Source organism: Mercenaria mercenaria, chromosome 2 (assembly GCF_021730395.1).
Source record: "Mercenaria mercenaria strain notata chromosome 2, MADL_Memer_1, whole genome shotgun sequence".
NCBI classification, from domain to species: Eukaryota; Metazoa; Mollusca; class Bivalvia; order Venerida; family Veneridae; genus Mercenaria; species Mercenaria mercenaria.
Window position 1 is genome coordinate 82,019,360 of NC_069362.1, and position 15,704 is coordinate 82,035,063.

The 15,704-nt window shown below is 35.9% G+C and overlaps 1 protein-coding gene across 14 annotated transcripts in view; it reads right to left on the minus strand.

Moving 5' to 3' along the window:
- The window catches only part of LOC123564429 (calcium/calmodulin-dependent protein kinase type II delta chain-like), a 173,560-nt gene that overhangs the window by 99,967 nt on the left and 57,889 nt on the right, over positions 1-15,704 (minus strand). For all 14 annotated transcript variants that reach the window (XM_045358017.2, XM_045358010.2, XM_053537059.1 and 11 more), the window contains exon 5: positions 9,001-9,066. In XM_045358017.2, the coding sequence (XP_045213952.1) occupies positions 9,001-9,066 (66 nt within the window). The remainder of the gene's footprint in view (positions 1-9,000; positions 9,067-15,704) is intronic.

Consider the following 15,704-nt stretch of genomic DNA (forward strand, 5'->3'; position numbering starts at 1 on the left):
GTTGCTTTACAGCCAGGCCATAGAGGAAGTAATATGTTTTCTTTATATATACACAGGTGCATGTCTGAATGCCTTTATTTCTTTCTAATGACTTTAACAGGTTTTCACCTAGCTGTCAGTGTCAAATGGGTTAGGGACAAATTTACAAACAAAAGGCAATTTAAAGACTGAACTGCATTGCCCTGGATGCACGGTTATTTTTTATGATAATGCAAACATTTTATATTAAAAGTAGCACATTTTATCTGATAGCATTGAACCGAATGTTCAGAGCCAGGGGCAATAAAATATGTGAATATAGCCTGCTGGAGTTACTTCCTTTGTTAATGAAGAAAACTAATGTGACAAAATTTATGACAGAACAAACATAGGGACGGGAGCCAGTCTAGTTTCAGCGAAAAGAATTGAGGTATTGAGTTTCAGTTATTGAGTAAAAAAAATCATATTAGTAGCCTTCAGGGTGGCCAACCTACGTAACTTTTCTTTATTGTGCACACAGGCAAAATTGCTCTATTCATGTAAAATTTTGTTTGTAATTCCTTGTTACTTGATAGATTTTAATCAAATAAAAAGCATCAAAGACAGAGAAAATGAGTGTTTTCCGCAGCACAAAACATCTGCCTGACTTTATCAATAGTTTCTAAATCAAACACTCCGCTCATATTCAAGAGTGTACGTTACCTACACATTTGATCCATGAGTAAGCAGTGTTCAAGAAAAGTCAAGAATGTCTAACAGACACATACTAGCCAGGAAAGCACTCATTTTCCTGACTTTGATGCTTTTTATTTCCTTAAAATCTGTCAAGTAATATGGAAATTAAGAGCAAAAATTTTACCTGAATTGAACATTTTTCCCTGTGTGTACATTACCGAAAAGTCGTTGGCCACCCTGAGCCTTGACCTTGAAATTATGACCTACTCGCTTGCAGATGAGTTTACAATTATACAGTCAGATGTTTTTATTGCATAGTAGGATTAGCTGAAACAAGAGTGCCAGAATGTCACAATATACGCCCATAAGCTATTTATAGTAACAACTAAGGGTAGTAATTCTAAACTAAGCACCTGGTTCTTGTGCATGACACTCCACCTCATGATGGTGAACAATTGTGCCATGTTACATCAAAATACCTCCATGCATGAAGAAGAAATGCTCTGGACAAAGTTGTCATTCTTGTATCCTTTGACCTCTAAGTGTGACCTTGACCTTAGACCTAGGGACCTGGTTCTTGCACATGACACTCCGTATCATGATGGTGAACAATTGTGCCAAGTTACATCAAAATACCTCCATACATGAAGAAGAAATGCTCTGGACAAAGTTGTCATTCTTGTATCCTTTGACCTCTAAGTGTGACCTTGACCTTAGACCTAGGGACCTGGTTCTTGCGCACGACACTCCGTAACATGATGGTGAACAATTGTGCCAAGTTACATCAAAATCCCTCCATGCATGTAGAAGAAATGCTCCAAAGTCATTACTGAATTTGACCTTTGACTTCTAACGTCACTGTCATTATTGAATTTGACCTTTGACCTCTAAGTGTGACCTTGACCTTAGACCTGATTCTTGCGCATGACACTCTGTCTCATGATGGTGAACATTTGTACCAAGTTACATCAAAATCCCTCCATGCATGAAGAAGATATGCTCCGGACAAAGTTTGTGGACGCCGGCCTCCTGCCCGCTTGGCCGCCCACTGGCTCCAGTACAACCACCAGCTATCATCAGAGTATATAAGCAATATGCAGCTATATACTACACTTATGCAAACTAGGTTTGCCTATTTATTATAGTCAAGTCCTCTGTAGAAGTTCACAACTGCTGAACAAAATCAGTCAAGGAAGATGACATTGTTTTGAGCAAACAGGAGAGCAGGTCCTCCAAGGCTTATATCCAGCCTAATCATACTATATAAAATTACAGTCAAACTTCCTTAGTTCGAACTCAGATAACTCAAACACCAAACTTTGCTCAAACTTATCGTCAGGTCACGGCAAAATTCCTACATAATATATCATGTCCAATGGCTCGAACTACCGACAACTCATATAAATTTCGAGTTTGAGCCAACGAAGTTCGACTGTCATTTTTTTTTGGGGTATCTTTATACGATTTGAAGAATAGCGTGAAGTTCACTTGTCAAACTAGTTAGAAACTTAGGATAAAATCAATTATGAAGGAATGCAAATTCCTGCCATAATGAAATGCAAATTATCTAACATTTTGATACAGATACCTTAAACCAAACATCTTTTAAGCAAACATAAAAAGCTCTTTCCCTCTGCGAATTTCAAAGGTCACATGACACAAATTCTTGGAGACAATTTTCTGGCATCAATAAAATTTAATCAGTTCTAAGCCCCATCTGGGACCACCTTCTATATAGAAATTCATTCAAGAAATCTGATTCTACAATATTCTTTGTAGAATCTACTTTCTAAAGAATATAAAATTGTAAATTATTCACCAGAAGATGACTAAAGATTAACATTGGAGCACTGGTTTAGCATGTTTATAGTTCATGCTTAAATTATGCATGGTCTAATATGACTTTTTTTGCATCCCTCATTTTTCCCATTAAAGCCAAAAACCTTCAGAAAAAAATTATAGAAAAGGTGATCAATCTTGTTTGTTTCACTACTTTAGCAATGTAGAATAACTGAGTTATCTGACATACATTTTTGCACACATCAAAAACATTCGACAAACCTTGTTTTAAGCAGCAAACTCTTGTCTTTAAAATCTCTAGTATAAATCAGACTTTAAAAAGGATCAATATTACCGCTTTCTGGACCTAAATTCAATTTACCATTACATGTAAGTGAACACAGCCAGACTTCATGAAAACTCTGAGATGACTTAATTCGTTTCCATTAGTTTTTAAAACTAAGTTAACAACGTGTCATAGATGATCTAGATTTTCCTACCTACTTGCCAGTAGTAAATGTCATAAAGGAACTAATGTCATAAAGGACGTACTGGCCAGTAGTAAATATCGTAGAGGATCTAGATTTTCTTACCTACTGGCCAGTAGTAAATGTCAGAGGATATACAGGCCACAATGAAATGTCATATAGGACATACAGGTCAGTAGTAAATGCCATAGAGGACATACAGGCCAGTAGTAAAATATCATAGAGAACATACAGGTCAGAATGAAATGTCATATAGGACATACAGGCCAGTATTACATGTCATAGAGGATCTAGATTTTCTTACCTACTAGCCAGTTGTAAACTTCATAAAGGACCTACTAGCCTTAAGTAAATGTCATAGAGGACATACAGGCCAGTAGTAAATGTCATAGACGATCTGTTGTAGGGGATCTTGATTTTCTTACTTACTGGCCAGTTATAAACATCATAAAGGACCTTCAGGCCAAAAGTAAATGTCATGATAGAGGACATACAGGCCAGTAGTAAATGTCACAGTGGATCTGTTGCAGAAGATCTTAATTTTCTTATCTACTGGCCGGTAGTAATTACTGTCACAGAGAATGTGCATACATTTTTGTATGTCACAAACATGAAACACAGTGCAAAACAAGAGGCCCATGATGGCCCTAGGTCGCTCACCAGCATAACACACCATAACAAACATGTTTGACCTAGTGACCCAGTTTTTGACACCAAATGACCCAGCTTCAAACTCGTCTGAGTTTTCAAGGAGATAAACATTCTGACCAAGTTTCATAAAGATTGGAGCAAAAATGTGGCCTCTAGTGTTTTTTTTTTCAATTTGACCTAGTAACCTAGTTTTTTTAACCCAACGGACCTAATTTTTAACCTGTATGCAATTTCATGGAGACAAATATTCTGACCAATTTTCATTAGGATTGGACCAAAAATGCGGCCCGGGTGTAACAAGCATTTTCTTTCATTTGACCTTGTGACCTAATTTTTGACCCCAAATGACCCAGATTAAAATTTGTCCATGATTTCATGAAAACAAAGTTTCGTGAAGACTGGAGCAAAAAAGTGGCCTCTAGAGTATAAACAAGCTTTTACTTTGATTTTACTAAGTGACCTAGTTTTTGACCCTACAAGACCCAGAGTCGAAATCATACAAGACTTCATGATACCAAACATTCTGACCAAGTTTGTGCTCTGGTGAGCTATAAATACATTTCACACACAACTCAATACTGAAAACAAATAATGCATTGATCTGTCATTGCCTATTCATCAAATATGAATACTGAAACATGGACTGTGTCAATGGCAACTTTTTAATGAGGCTTAATGAATCTGAATCTGACTTTTGATTATGTTTCATGTAATACACTGTTTAAGTAAATATTTGAACCTGATGACTTCTATGCAATGAATAAGACATAGATTTTAACACAAGAATTCATATCGAAGTCATTGAATATCAAATTTGTTGTGCAATAGTTTCTGCCTCATTAAGTTACCAGCTGCATAATGACATACATGTAGCATAATTTTGGCATTACTTCAGCTGTATTTCAAATCAACTCATACAGAAAAGTATTTTAATTAGGAATTTACATTAATATATTCCTGTGTTTCATTATTTCTGGTGAAAAACAAACCCTAGCTCCTACAGTTTGTGGTGTAGGTGGGGGAAGGTAAAACTTTATCCGTCTGCAAGCATTTGTTTTTGTTCCTTTGTAGTTTTTACAGCCTTTAGAAAACACATAGTTTACTATTTTCTTTGTTCAAACTATTTCAATGAGAACTATTCAGCATTAGGCATTTCTTCAGTTTTTGTGTAGTGCTTTCCAACAAGAGTTGTATTCTTGTAATCTTAGAGACTGCATGATTTTCATTTATCAAAGTCATACTTGATTTATTTATGTAGTGTCAGATTTATGTTCCTGTTTCATTAATCTCCTCCACCCAGTCATCATGGAAACAAGATGCAATCATTCTGCAACTCTAAAGCATTTCTAACCTTTACCCTGCTAAATTTCTAAAATGTACTGGTTCAACATTCAATTTGGGCAGTGCCACTTCTTATTCAAAGGGGTGTTGTTCACTGAAAATTACCAAGTAGCTAACAGTACAAACCGTACTGGCTGAGCTTGTTCTGCACTGGTCACTAGCTGCCAGCAAGCTTAAAATTTAAGTATATGCATGTGTGGGTATAAAAAGAAATTATCCCACAGGTATTTGTGAGAGTTCAAGCCATAATATGATATTAAATTTTATCAAACGTCACAATGCACATTTTATAAAAAAATTAAATACTGCTTTTAAAACACAATGCAGTTATGTAAAACATGGCTCTGAAGAGACAACATTTTAAATGGAGATAGCTGCTGGCCTGTACATTCTTTAAGAAGGTATCTGCAAATAAAGTTTCCACAGTATATTGAATCACTCATCTTCAGCAGTATATTGAATTTATGTTATGCAAACTGATAAAATAAATATTTTATCAAGTGAGATATAATTCGTATCACTCTCTGTGATATAGCTTTGTCTACTTGTACACAGTGTAATATTAAAATACTAATTTTTTGCATGAAACAGGATGATTAGTCCTGCCTTGTTCTTTGTAGAGTATGTCTCAATTCAAGTTACTTTGGACTTTCAAGTTATGCTGAAAAAGCATAAAATGAAATGGAACTTGTTGGTACATCTTTTTAACAATAAAAGACACATGACGTCACATCAAGTTTGAAAGTGTCTATTTCCTATCCTGAAATCAAAAGTTTGTTTCAAAATGCATATTTGAACATAATTAAACATAAACTAGAAAGGCAATTTGTTTGTTTCTCTAGAATATGTAATGCATGTCACCTCCAAATGAGATAAATTTTACATATTTGCTCAGGCTACATGGTCCATGAAAATATTAATCAAAGGCCTGAAGGGCCTGAGAGTCGGCTAATGATTGATGTACTGGTAGTATAGTCTACCAGTTTCAGTTTGATTTTAGTTTTTTTTCCCCAACTGAACAGAGATTTTGTTATAATAGATGAAATTGACATTCAATCCATGCCTAGTAAAACTTTGATTGACATTATACAAGTATTTAAACCCAATATATTTCTCTAAAATTGAAGAGTGGTTTGCACAAAAATAAAAATGTTGAAAGTACAAACTACAATTTTACAGCTGACACTAAGATACTGCCCATGACTATATATATTTTTCCAGTAAACATTTGCCTCGGGTATTACCAAAACAGGCAATTATCGGCTGGTATATATTCGCACATGATAAAATTTGAATATGACAATTTATATATTGAAATTCATAAGTTATAGCGCGGATTGTCACATACAATTTGTAACGGATGGACGAAAGAACTGTTCAGATATTTTACAGATAACTGGCCTGGCGATAACCGTGTCACATGCTAGGTATTGTTCAATCATATTATAAGTGAGGTGAATTTAAAGTATACTTATTTTTGCGTTTAAAGATAGGTAAATGTTGCTGAATGTCAATATATAGTGTCATGAATGTTTACACTGGCAGGAAAATTGCGCATTCGAAACTAAGGGAAGTTGCTCGGACTAGCTACCAATTTCAGAAAAGATAACCGATATTAATAAATGCAGCTCTTCTTTTACTTTCAGGTCATGCCTCAGGACTAGAATATAAGTCTGATATAGATTCTATGTACGTGTTAAAAAAATAAATTCCAGAATCATTTCTGTTACAATAATATCTATCATGTCTGTTACTTGTATGTTAAAATTTCATAACACCAGTGTACGAAATTCAGATCTGAATCCACTAGCCTGTTCGGGCTACCAGATAGGGAATTTTTCCAAGCACAACACCAATTTCACTAGCCCAAACTTTAACACCTTAAAATACTTAAGTTTTGCACCATATGACATTTTGTTTTACAGACATCTCTATGCATGTTTGAAGGAATAAAAAAGATATACATGTCTGCTATGTTTTCGAAAAAATTTAACTTAAATACTCCAGTCCAGATCAGCATCGCTAGAGTCCAAAAGCACCGGACATGACACTCCTTGCCAAATGAAATCTAAAATCTAACGCCTGATTTTTTTAGGATCCGCACTCGCCAATAATTACTGTTACTCTGACTGTTGGCAATTTGGAAGATGTCAAAATGAGTGCTGAATACACACACAAATGCTGATAGCATAATTTAAGCTCCGCCTCTGTCAGGTACTTGTGAGATTTTCGCGAGAAGTGTGAAAGCTAATCAAATTATCTGTTACACTAGAGGTAATTGTATTCAGCCAATTAGCGTTGCGGTTACGTCTTTGACACTGCGTTTGATTGTCAACATGAGAGTACAAAAAAGAACAATAATTCAATAAGCGTTCCTCAGTCTGGAGGATGCGTGATGCCTTCTTAGCGTTTATTAATGGAGATCATATGAAATCATGATGCTATACTCGTTTAATTAGCAAGAATTTTAATCAAATTAGGAAAATTCGGTAGCCTGGTCGGGCTTGTATCTGCGAAAAATCGGTAGCCCGAGCTGAAATTTGGTAGCCTCGGGCTATCGGACTACCGCAAATTTCGAACACTGTAACACAGCTCGATATTTACCCAAAATATTATATCCGGATGGATTACACTTTTCTTTATACCGCCAAAATCTCCACTGTCAACAATATGTTTTACAAATTGTGATGACACGAAGACAGTTTAGCAGCAATTGGCAGTATCTGACATTGAAGTTTACGGTGATATTACCTCTTATTTAAATCATTTCATAAAAAAAAAAATTTCGTTTCATCAAAGCAGTCTAACATAGACGATCTACTTTCGATTTCAAAAACTACAAGAAAATACAATTTAATGTTTCGCTGATTTGTTTATTTCTCGATAAATAAGAAATAAAATCATTTTTAAAATCAGTAGTAATTAAACAAACCAGTAAGAGCTTCTTTTCCCAATAATTTATCCGCTTACTGACTGCAAAATTCAACCCATGTGTCATCATGAAACGCAGAATGGGTGACGGTTTCATTTTTTTGCGACCTGAATCGTAAGCAAATTATCCGAACCAGTTCCTGCAAGGTTATGATTTAGAACGAAGTTGTATGTAGACGTTTGCATTTTTTCGCCACTTGCGATTTTGCATCATTTTGACCTGGCCGATCTTCGTAGTATTTTTTCGGTGAACAGAAGTCCGTATTTTCAAGCGCAAAGTCGTAGAAGCGTTGTTATAAACAGGTCACGTGTGTTCGCCGACAAGTGCCCAGAATGTAATTAGGATTCATCCGCCAAGTCTCGCGGAAGAATTAACGTTCTGCACATATCTTATTTGGGCCATTTAAAATGAAGCTGTCATTATTAATTTTACCGATGTGGTAAACTCTTTGATAAGAGACATTCCAATGCTTTCAGAGGTACCCGACTCAATAAAATACTAGCAGTATGTTCTGGAACTATATTTTGTCTTTCGCTGGATGTTACGCAAGCTTGGTAAGCCTGCGCAATTCATGAAATGCACAGTGCAATAAATTTGTTATTTGCGCAATGATTTTAAAGATTATTTTTTGAAACAGACAGGGTAACAATTGGATAATTTGGCTAATAAGTTAATATGCATTTTTTATTTGAGTTTGTGAATATCATAATTGCTATTTTGTGACAAAAAGGCATAAAATTAGTCAACATAATCATATGCGCAAATGTATTACCAAATCCCACAGAATCGTTATGCGTGTTTATGCTTAATGAGTTACCGCGGAAGAAAATACGTGGCTTTATTCGAGTATTGCACAATTACACTTCATAAATTTGACAGATTACATCGTATATTGGTCATAGCAAATGGGATTGACATAACTGAACTTCATCCGATCAATGAACTCTTTGAAATTAGAGACAATCTAATGGAACTACATCTATTCGCTGTGTTGTGAGGCCATTTAATGAGAAGGAGAAATCGGGCGATAGCAGGGACTCGTCAAATGCTTTCAGCGTTTAGCCGACTCAAAAATGTTCTCACTTCTCAGTGACATATATTCCACATTCACTCTAAACAAACAAATAATCTGTATTCATCAATCAATGCTCTCACCTTGCATCAGCTTCACTATAAAATTCTCTTGCTACAATATCTTCAAATAATTCACCACCAGTTACTCTGAAAAGATAACAGAAAAATTATAGCATATAATATTATGTCAATTAATTACAACATCTCTCAGTAAAAACATATTAAACTAGAGTTGCTTTTGAGAAAAGCGCATGTCTCCCACAACTGCCTAATCATCTAAATAGTAAGTCAGTCTTTATATACTGTTTACTTAGAGCACATGTGCATGCGCTTTTTTGACACCAAAAGGACCTCTATACTACTTTTAAAAGTAGTATAGGCACCGGTTTGAGGTCAAAAATGCGCAAGAAATCTGAGTGTTTTTTGGTAATTCAAGGGCCATAATTCCGAAGTGCCTGGGCCAATTTGGCTAGCTATCGAACTTGGCCAAGGTCTTATAATCAAACACATTTTGTTCAAGTTTGGTGGAGCTTGCACTTAGAGCACACATAAAGTGCCCCAAAGGGACTCCTATACTACTAATGGTTTGTAGTATAAAAAATATTATGGGTCGTTTTAGCTCCCAAGACCTGAGCATATTTCGGTAATTCAAGAGCCATAATTCCGAAGTGCCTGGGCCGATTTGGCTAGATATCGAGCTTGGCTGAGGTCTTATAGTCAAACACATTTTGTTGAAGTTTGGTGAAGCTTTCACTTAGAGCGCACATAAAGTGCCCCAAAGGGACTCCTATACTACTAAGGATTAATAGTATATGGGCTGTTTCAGCTCCCAAGACCTGAGCATATTTCAGTAATTCAAGGGCCATAATTCCGAAGTGCCTGGACTGATTTGGCTAGTTATCGAACTTGGCTGAGGTCTTATGGTCAAACACATTTTGTAAAAGTTTGGTGAAGATCGGATGAGCAATGTTGGACTTAGAATGCGGACAAGCTTTGTGACAGACATACACACACACAGACAGATAGACACACAGACAGGAGTAAATCAATACGTCTCCCACACCACTGTGTGGTGGGAGACATAATAACCCTTTTTTGTTTGGTCTGGTGGTAAGTTGGTCATTTCAGACTTTCATTCATTTAGACTCTCAACTTTGCAAGCCTCTGAGTAGTGCCACCAACCTTCCAAATGCCGACTCAACAACTTCAACACAAGACTGAATCCTGCATCCAAACCAATGTTTCCAACCTTCAGCTCTGAGCTCAACAACCTCCCTCATAGGAGTGAATTCTGCATCCAAACCAATGTTTCCAACCTCTAGCAGTGAGCTCAACAACCTCCCTCACAGGAGTGAATTCTGCATCCAAAGCAATGTTTCCAACCTCTAGCAGTGAGCTCAACAACCTCCCTCACAGGAGTGAATTCTGCATCCAAACCAATGTTTCCAACCTCTAGCAGTGAGCTCAACAACCTCCCTCACAGGAGTGAATTCTGCATCCAAACCAATGTTTCCAACCTCTAGCAGTGAGCTCAACAACCTCCCTCACAGGAGTGAATTCTGCATCCAAACCAATGTTTCCAACCTCTAGCAGTGAGCTCAACAACCTCCCTCACAGGAGTGAATTCTGCATCCAAACCAATGTTTCCAACCTTCAGCTCTGAGCTCAACAACCTCCCTCATAGGAGTGAATTCTGCAAACTTTCCAATCTTTAGCAGTCAACTCAACAACTTCCCTCACAGGAGTGAATTCTGCATCGAAATCAATGTTTCCAACATTCAGCAGTATGGGGCAAGTGATTCCAGGTAAGCAATCTTACTAGTACTATCACTCTTTGGCCAAATTTTTTAGGACCTCCCTAAATACAACAGAATCAATCATATAATAATACAGATACTAGAAGTCCTGAAATTGAAAAGAAGTCACTCTGTAGAATAGTCTTCAAGGGCAGATCTAGGATTTTCTTTTTGTGTGAGTAGGAGTTAGGGGAGTAAGCTGAAAATTTAATGGTTTTAGCTTTCAGTTGCATTACAGGTATCAAGGGCACTTTACCATGCTACTTGAAGCATGACTACCACCCAGGTATCAATGGCACTTTACCATGCTACTTGAAGCATGACTACCACCCAGGTATTAATGGCACTTTACCATGCTACTTGAAGCATGACTACCACCCGGGTATCAATGGCACTTTACCATGCTACTTTAAGCATGACTACCACTCATAAAGCTAGTATTCTGATTACTTTTATTCTGAAATACAGGTTTGCCAAGGCTGGAAAGGAATATATCAAATATCAGTACCAGACAGCCATGATGGCCAAAGATAGCTCACCGGAGTTACACTGCTTGCTTGAACAGTTTTGGTTGAAGGTTGTGCAAGGAAAATGTCTGGGAAATTATTCTGAAATTGTGCCACTGTTTTCTGATAGCAATATTTTAGAAAGTTTCTACTTAATAAATATGAGTAATGTGTGTCTGTATGTGGGCTGGGGTTGAGAAACAGGGGTAAGAGGTTGGGGAATGATGGCATACTTAGAGACAATATCAAATAAAAAGATTTTTCAAGAATCTACTACATACATATAGAGGATAGTGACCACACCTCCTGGCGGCCATGTTTTTTGACATATCAGAATAATCTGAACAATCTCCATACAGAAACAGCAAAGGAACATTAGGGTTAAAAAAAATTAAAATCTGGCCTGCTGTTTCTGACAACGCCCCCTTTTATTTGATCTTTTATCATATTATATCATACTATAAATATATCTATATTTTATAGGCATTTTCTGCAGTGCCAAAGCTAACATACCTAGGTCAGGTTAGCAAAATAATGAAAGTTGCCTACTTATTATGTCCTGAAGTAAAAATAATCAATCTAATTTAAATTGGCATGTCACTAAAATATTAGAAACATCAAATCCACAATAATTAAAAGGAAATCAAATTAAAATCTTTCATCCACTATCCCTTTACCATAAATGAATTTTCAAAGAAAATAGTCTTCATGTAGTTTTAAGTTTATCAGTTGTTCTTCATCAATGTGGTTTAATAACAAATGCCAACAGCAAGAAAGATAATTTATCATGAATAACAGAGATTGATTTAAACAGGCAAAATTTCTCTTCAAAGAAACTTAATTATTCCAAGAAAAACTGGTTTTGTGTAAATCAATGGTTTTGTGTCCATATGTATCAGAATTTGACTTGGGCAGGAAACAAGGGATTTAAAGTTTCGAAGGAGAAAACTTTGACCAAAAGGCGTTTGAACTCTTGCCAAGTCCTCTCCAATTTTTAGGTAGAGGTTGCCTGAAAGCAGAGCTTAATGTAAACTGACCACTTAAAAATCTACTCAAAGTTTCGGAAAGGCAAAGCATAATGTAAATTGACCACTAAAAATGCAAAGTCTACTCAAAGCTTAGCCAGTGATTTTTGAAAGGCAGTGCGCAATGTAAATTGACCTTCTACCAAGTCTGCTACAAGCTGAATAACAAGCTTTTGGAAATGCATCGCTGTATAAATTGACCTTCTATCAAGTCTGTTTCAAGCATAAATTCAACCGCTTGACAATTCTGCTCAAAGTTTAGTGAAGGGTTTTGGATGTTTAACTACAAATTTTGAAAGATCTGGAAAGGCGGACTGCATTATTTATAATGTAAACTGACCACCTGCCAAGTCAGCTCAATCTCAGAATGCATTAAAAACTAATCTCTTGCAAGTCTGCTCAGAGTTTACCTACATTTCAAAGAAACTATTACAGATTTATTAGCCACATACTACAGATAATATTTAATAACAATGATATACGTGCACTGATTTTTAGCAATGTTGTTTAAATTGAAATTCAGCTTTGGCATCGATTATTTTCATGCAAGTAATTACACTACATCAAATTAAAGAAACCTAAAAACTCTTGAGTAGCGTCACAAAATAATATCAAAATAATTTCTAAGAGGTTTCATTGATTAATGTTATTTAAAGCTTTCATATCCCTCAAGAATATAATGATGTAGCTTTTCATGAAGCTGGTCTGACCTTTCTGAATCAGCTCCTTGAAAAGTTCCAAACTATATTAAATTCTATTTTGAACTCAACAAACATTTTATATAAAGGATTCATTTTTCTAGGCCATATATTTTTGAACTATGAGCATGACAAACAAAAAATCTACTATTTTGGCTATTTCAAGGGCTGTAACTCTGTAATTAGCGCTAAAATCTCAAGAAGAATACCAAGTGTGCAAGGTCAAATCATGATAAAGATTCATGCAAGGTTTCATGAATTTATATCAAATACTTTTTGAGCTAGGCATGCCATTAGGTGAAAATGTGCATTTTTTACTATTTCAGGGGCCATAACTTTAGAAACAGGGGGTGGAGCCAAATGAAAAATAGGAGATATGCAAGTTTATATTATGATAAAGACTCATGCAAGTTTTCATCACTTTTTATCAAATACTTTTTGAGCTCTAAGGCGCATCACAAGGTGAAAACAAGCATTTTTTGCTATTTCAGGGGCCTTAACTCTGGAATTAGGGCCGGACGTAGATGAAAAATAGGAGAAGCGCAAGTTCATATCATGAGGTCAAATCATGATAAAGACTCATGCAAGGTTTCATCAATTTATATCAAATACTTTTAGAGCTAAGGCACATCACAAGGTGAAAATGCTCATTTTTTACTATTTCAGGGGCCATAACTCTGAAATAGGGGACGGAGCCAGACGAAAAATAGGAGGTGCCTAAGTTCATATCATGATAAAGACTAATGCAAGGTTTCATCAATTTATATCAAATATTTTTTGAGCTATGTGCGTCACAAATTTTTTTGGATGGACGGACCAAATCTATATGCATCCTCCACTGAGTGGTGGGGGCATAAAAAACAATAATTTGAACATGCTGAAGTACCGAGTACCTAAATACTGAGTACCTTAACACTGATACCTTAACACTGATAAACTGCTTAAGAATAATCATCAATCATAAAAAATAAGGTTCAGGTGGAAATTACAGGTGGCAAGTGAAACATGAATAGAAAATGCACTTAAGATATCATTACCACATTTGCATTAAAATATGTACTAAATGAATCCTGAATGAGTGAAAACTATGTTTTTGTCTGTTCTTACACAAAAACAGCAAAATTACAAACTGACAGATCCAGATGATCATCAAGACAGAAATGTTTTACTAAAGATCAAAAGTTTAACATGAGCTGTTAGTAAAACACTGATGCCCTAATAATGGTCTGTTAAAGGTATGTAATTTTTATGATATGTCCTTGACCTTTGACCAAGTTACCTCAAAAACATCTTGGGTCACCTACCATCCTATTAAGATTCAAAGACAAGGAATTTTTACAATTATTGAGGAAAAAATTATCAGTCTGGAGGTCACTGTGACCTTGACCTTTGACCTAACCCAATAACAATATGAGTCATCTACTGACCACAGGAAATCATCCTCATAAGTTTATGACTGTAGGCGAAAGCATTTTAGTTTTTGAGAAGAAATTATTTTCATACTCAATGTCATTGTGACCTTTGACTTACGGAACATTCAAACAACAGAGGTTATCTAATGACTACCTGCAATCACCTTAACAAGCCTGATGACTTTAGGCCAAAGTGTTCTTTATAGTTAAAGAGCAGAAACCATTTTCAGTCTAAAGGTCAATGTGACTGCCCATCCCTAAAACAACACATGTCATCTACTGACCAAGGCACTAATTTATGAAGTTTGACTTCTGTCAGGCCAAAGTGTTCTTTAGATATTTAGGGGAAAGTTTTCAGTCTCCAGGTCACTTCGACCTTTGACCTACTGACCTTAAAACAATACATGTCATGTAATGACCTCCGGCAATAATTGTCTAGTTATTGATACTGACAATAAGCAAAGTGATGTAATGGGGAGCATAACAAGAGCACCGCCTTGCGGGTGCTGACGCTCATCTGATTTTTTTTGTATAATAGAAATATTGTCCTACCCATGATTTTCTAAGTCTAAAAAGGGCCATCATTTTTGCAAAAAGCAGGATAGAGTTATGTTTCTTGATGTACAGTGTCCACTTATGATGGTGAAAAACTGTTGCAAGTTTTAAAGCAATAGCTTTGATAGTTTATGAGAAAAGTTGACTTAAACATAATACTCAACCAAGAAAATGATTTTCTAAGTCCAAAAGGGGCAATAATTATTGCAAAAAGCAGGATGGAGTTATGTTGCTTGCTGTACAGGGTCAGATTATGATGGTCAACAAGTGTTGCAAGTTTCAAAGCAATAGCTTTGATAGTTTAAGAGAAAAAGTTGACCTAAACATAAAACTTAACCAAGAAATCTGATATTTTCTAAGTCCAAAAGGGGCCATAAATCTTGCAAAAAGTAGGATGAGTTATGTTTCTTGCTGTACAGGGTCAACTTATGATGGTGAACAAGTGTTGCAAGTTTTAAAGCAATAGCTTTGATAGTTTAGGATAAAAGCTGACCTAAACATAAAACTTAACCAAGAAAACTGATTTTCTAAGTCCAAAAGGGGCAATAAATCTTGCAAAAAGCAAGATGGAGTTATGTCTCTTGATGTACAGGGTCTGCTTATGATGGTGAACAAGAATTCCAAGTTTCAAAGCAATAGCTTTGATAGTTTAGGAGAAAAGTTGACCTAAACATAAAACTTAACCAAGAAATCTGATATTTTCTAAGTACAAAAGGGGCCATAAATCTTGCAAAAAGCAAGACGGAGTTATGTTTCTTGCTATACAGGGTCAGCTTATGATGGTGAACAAGTA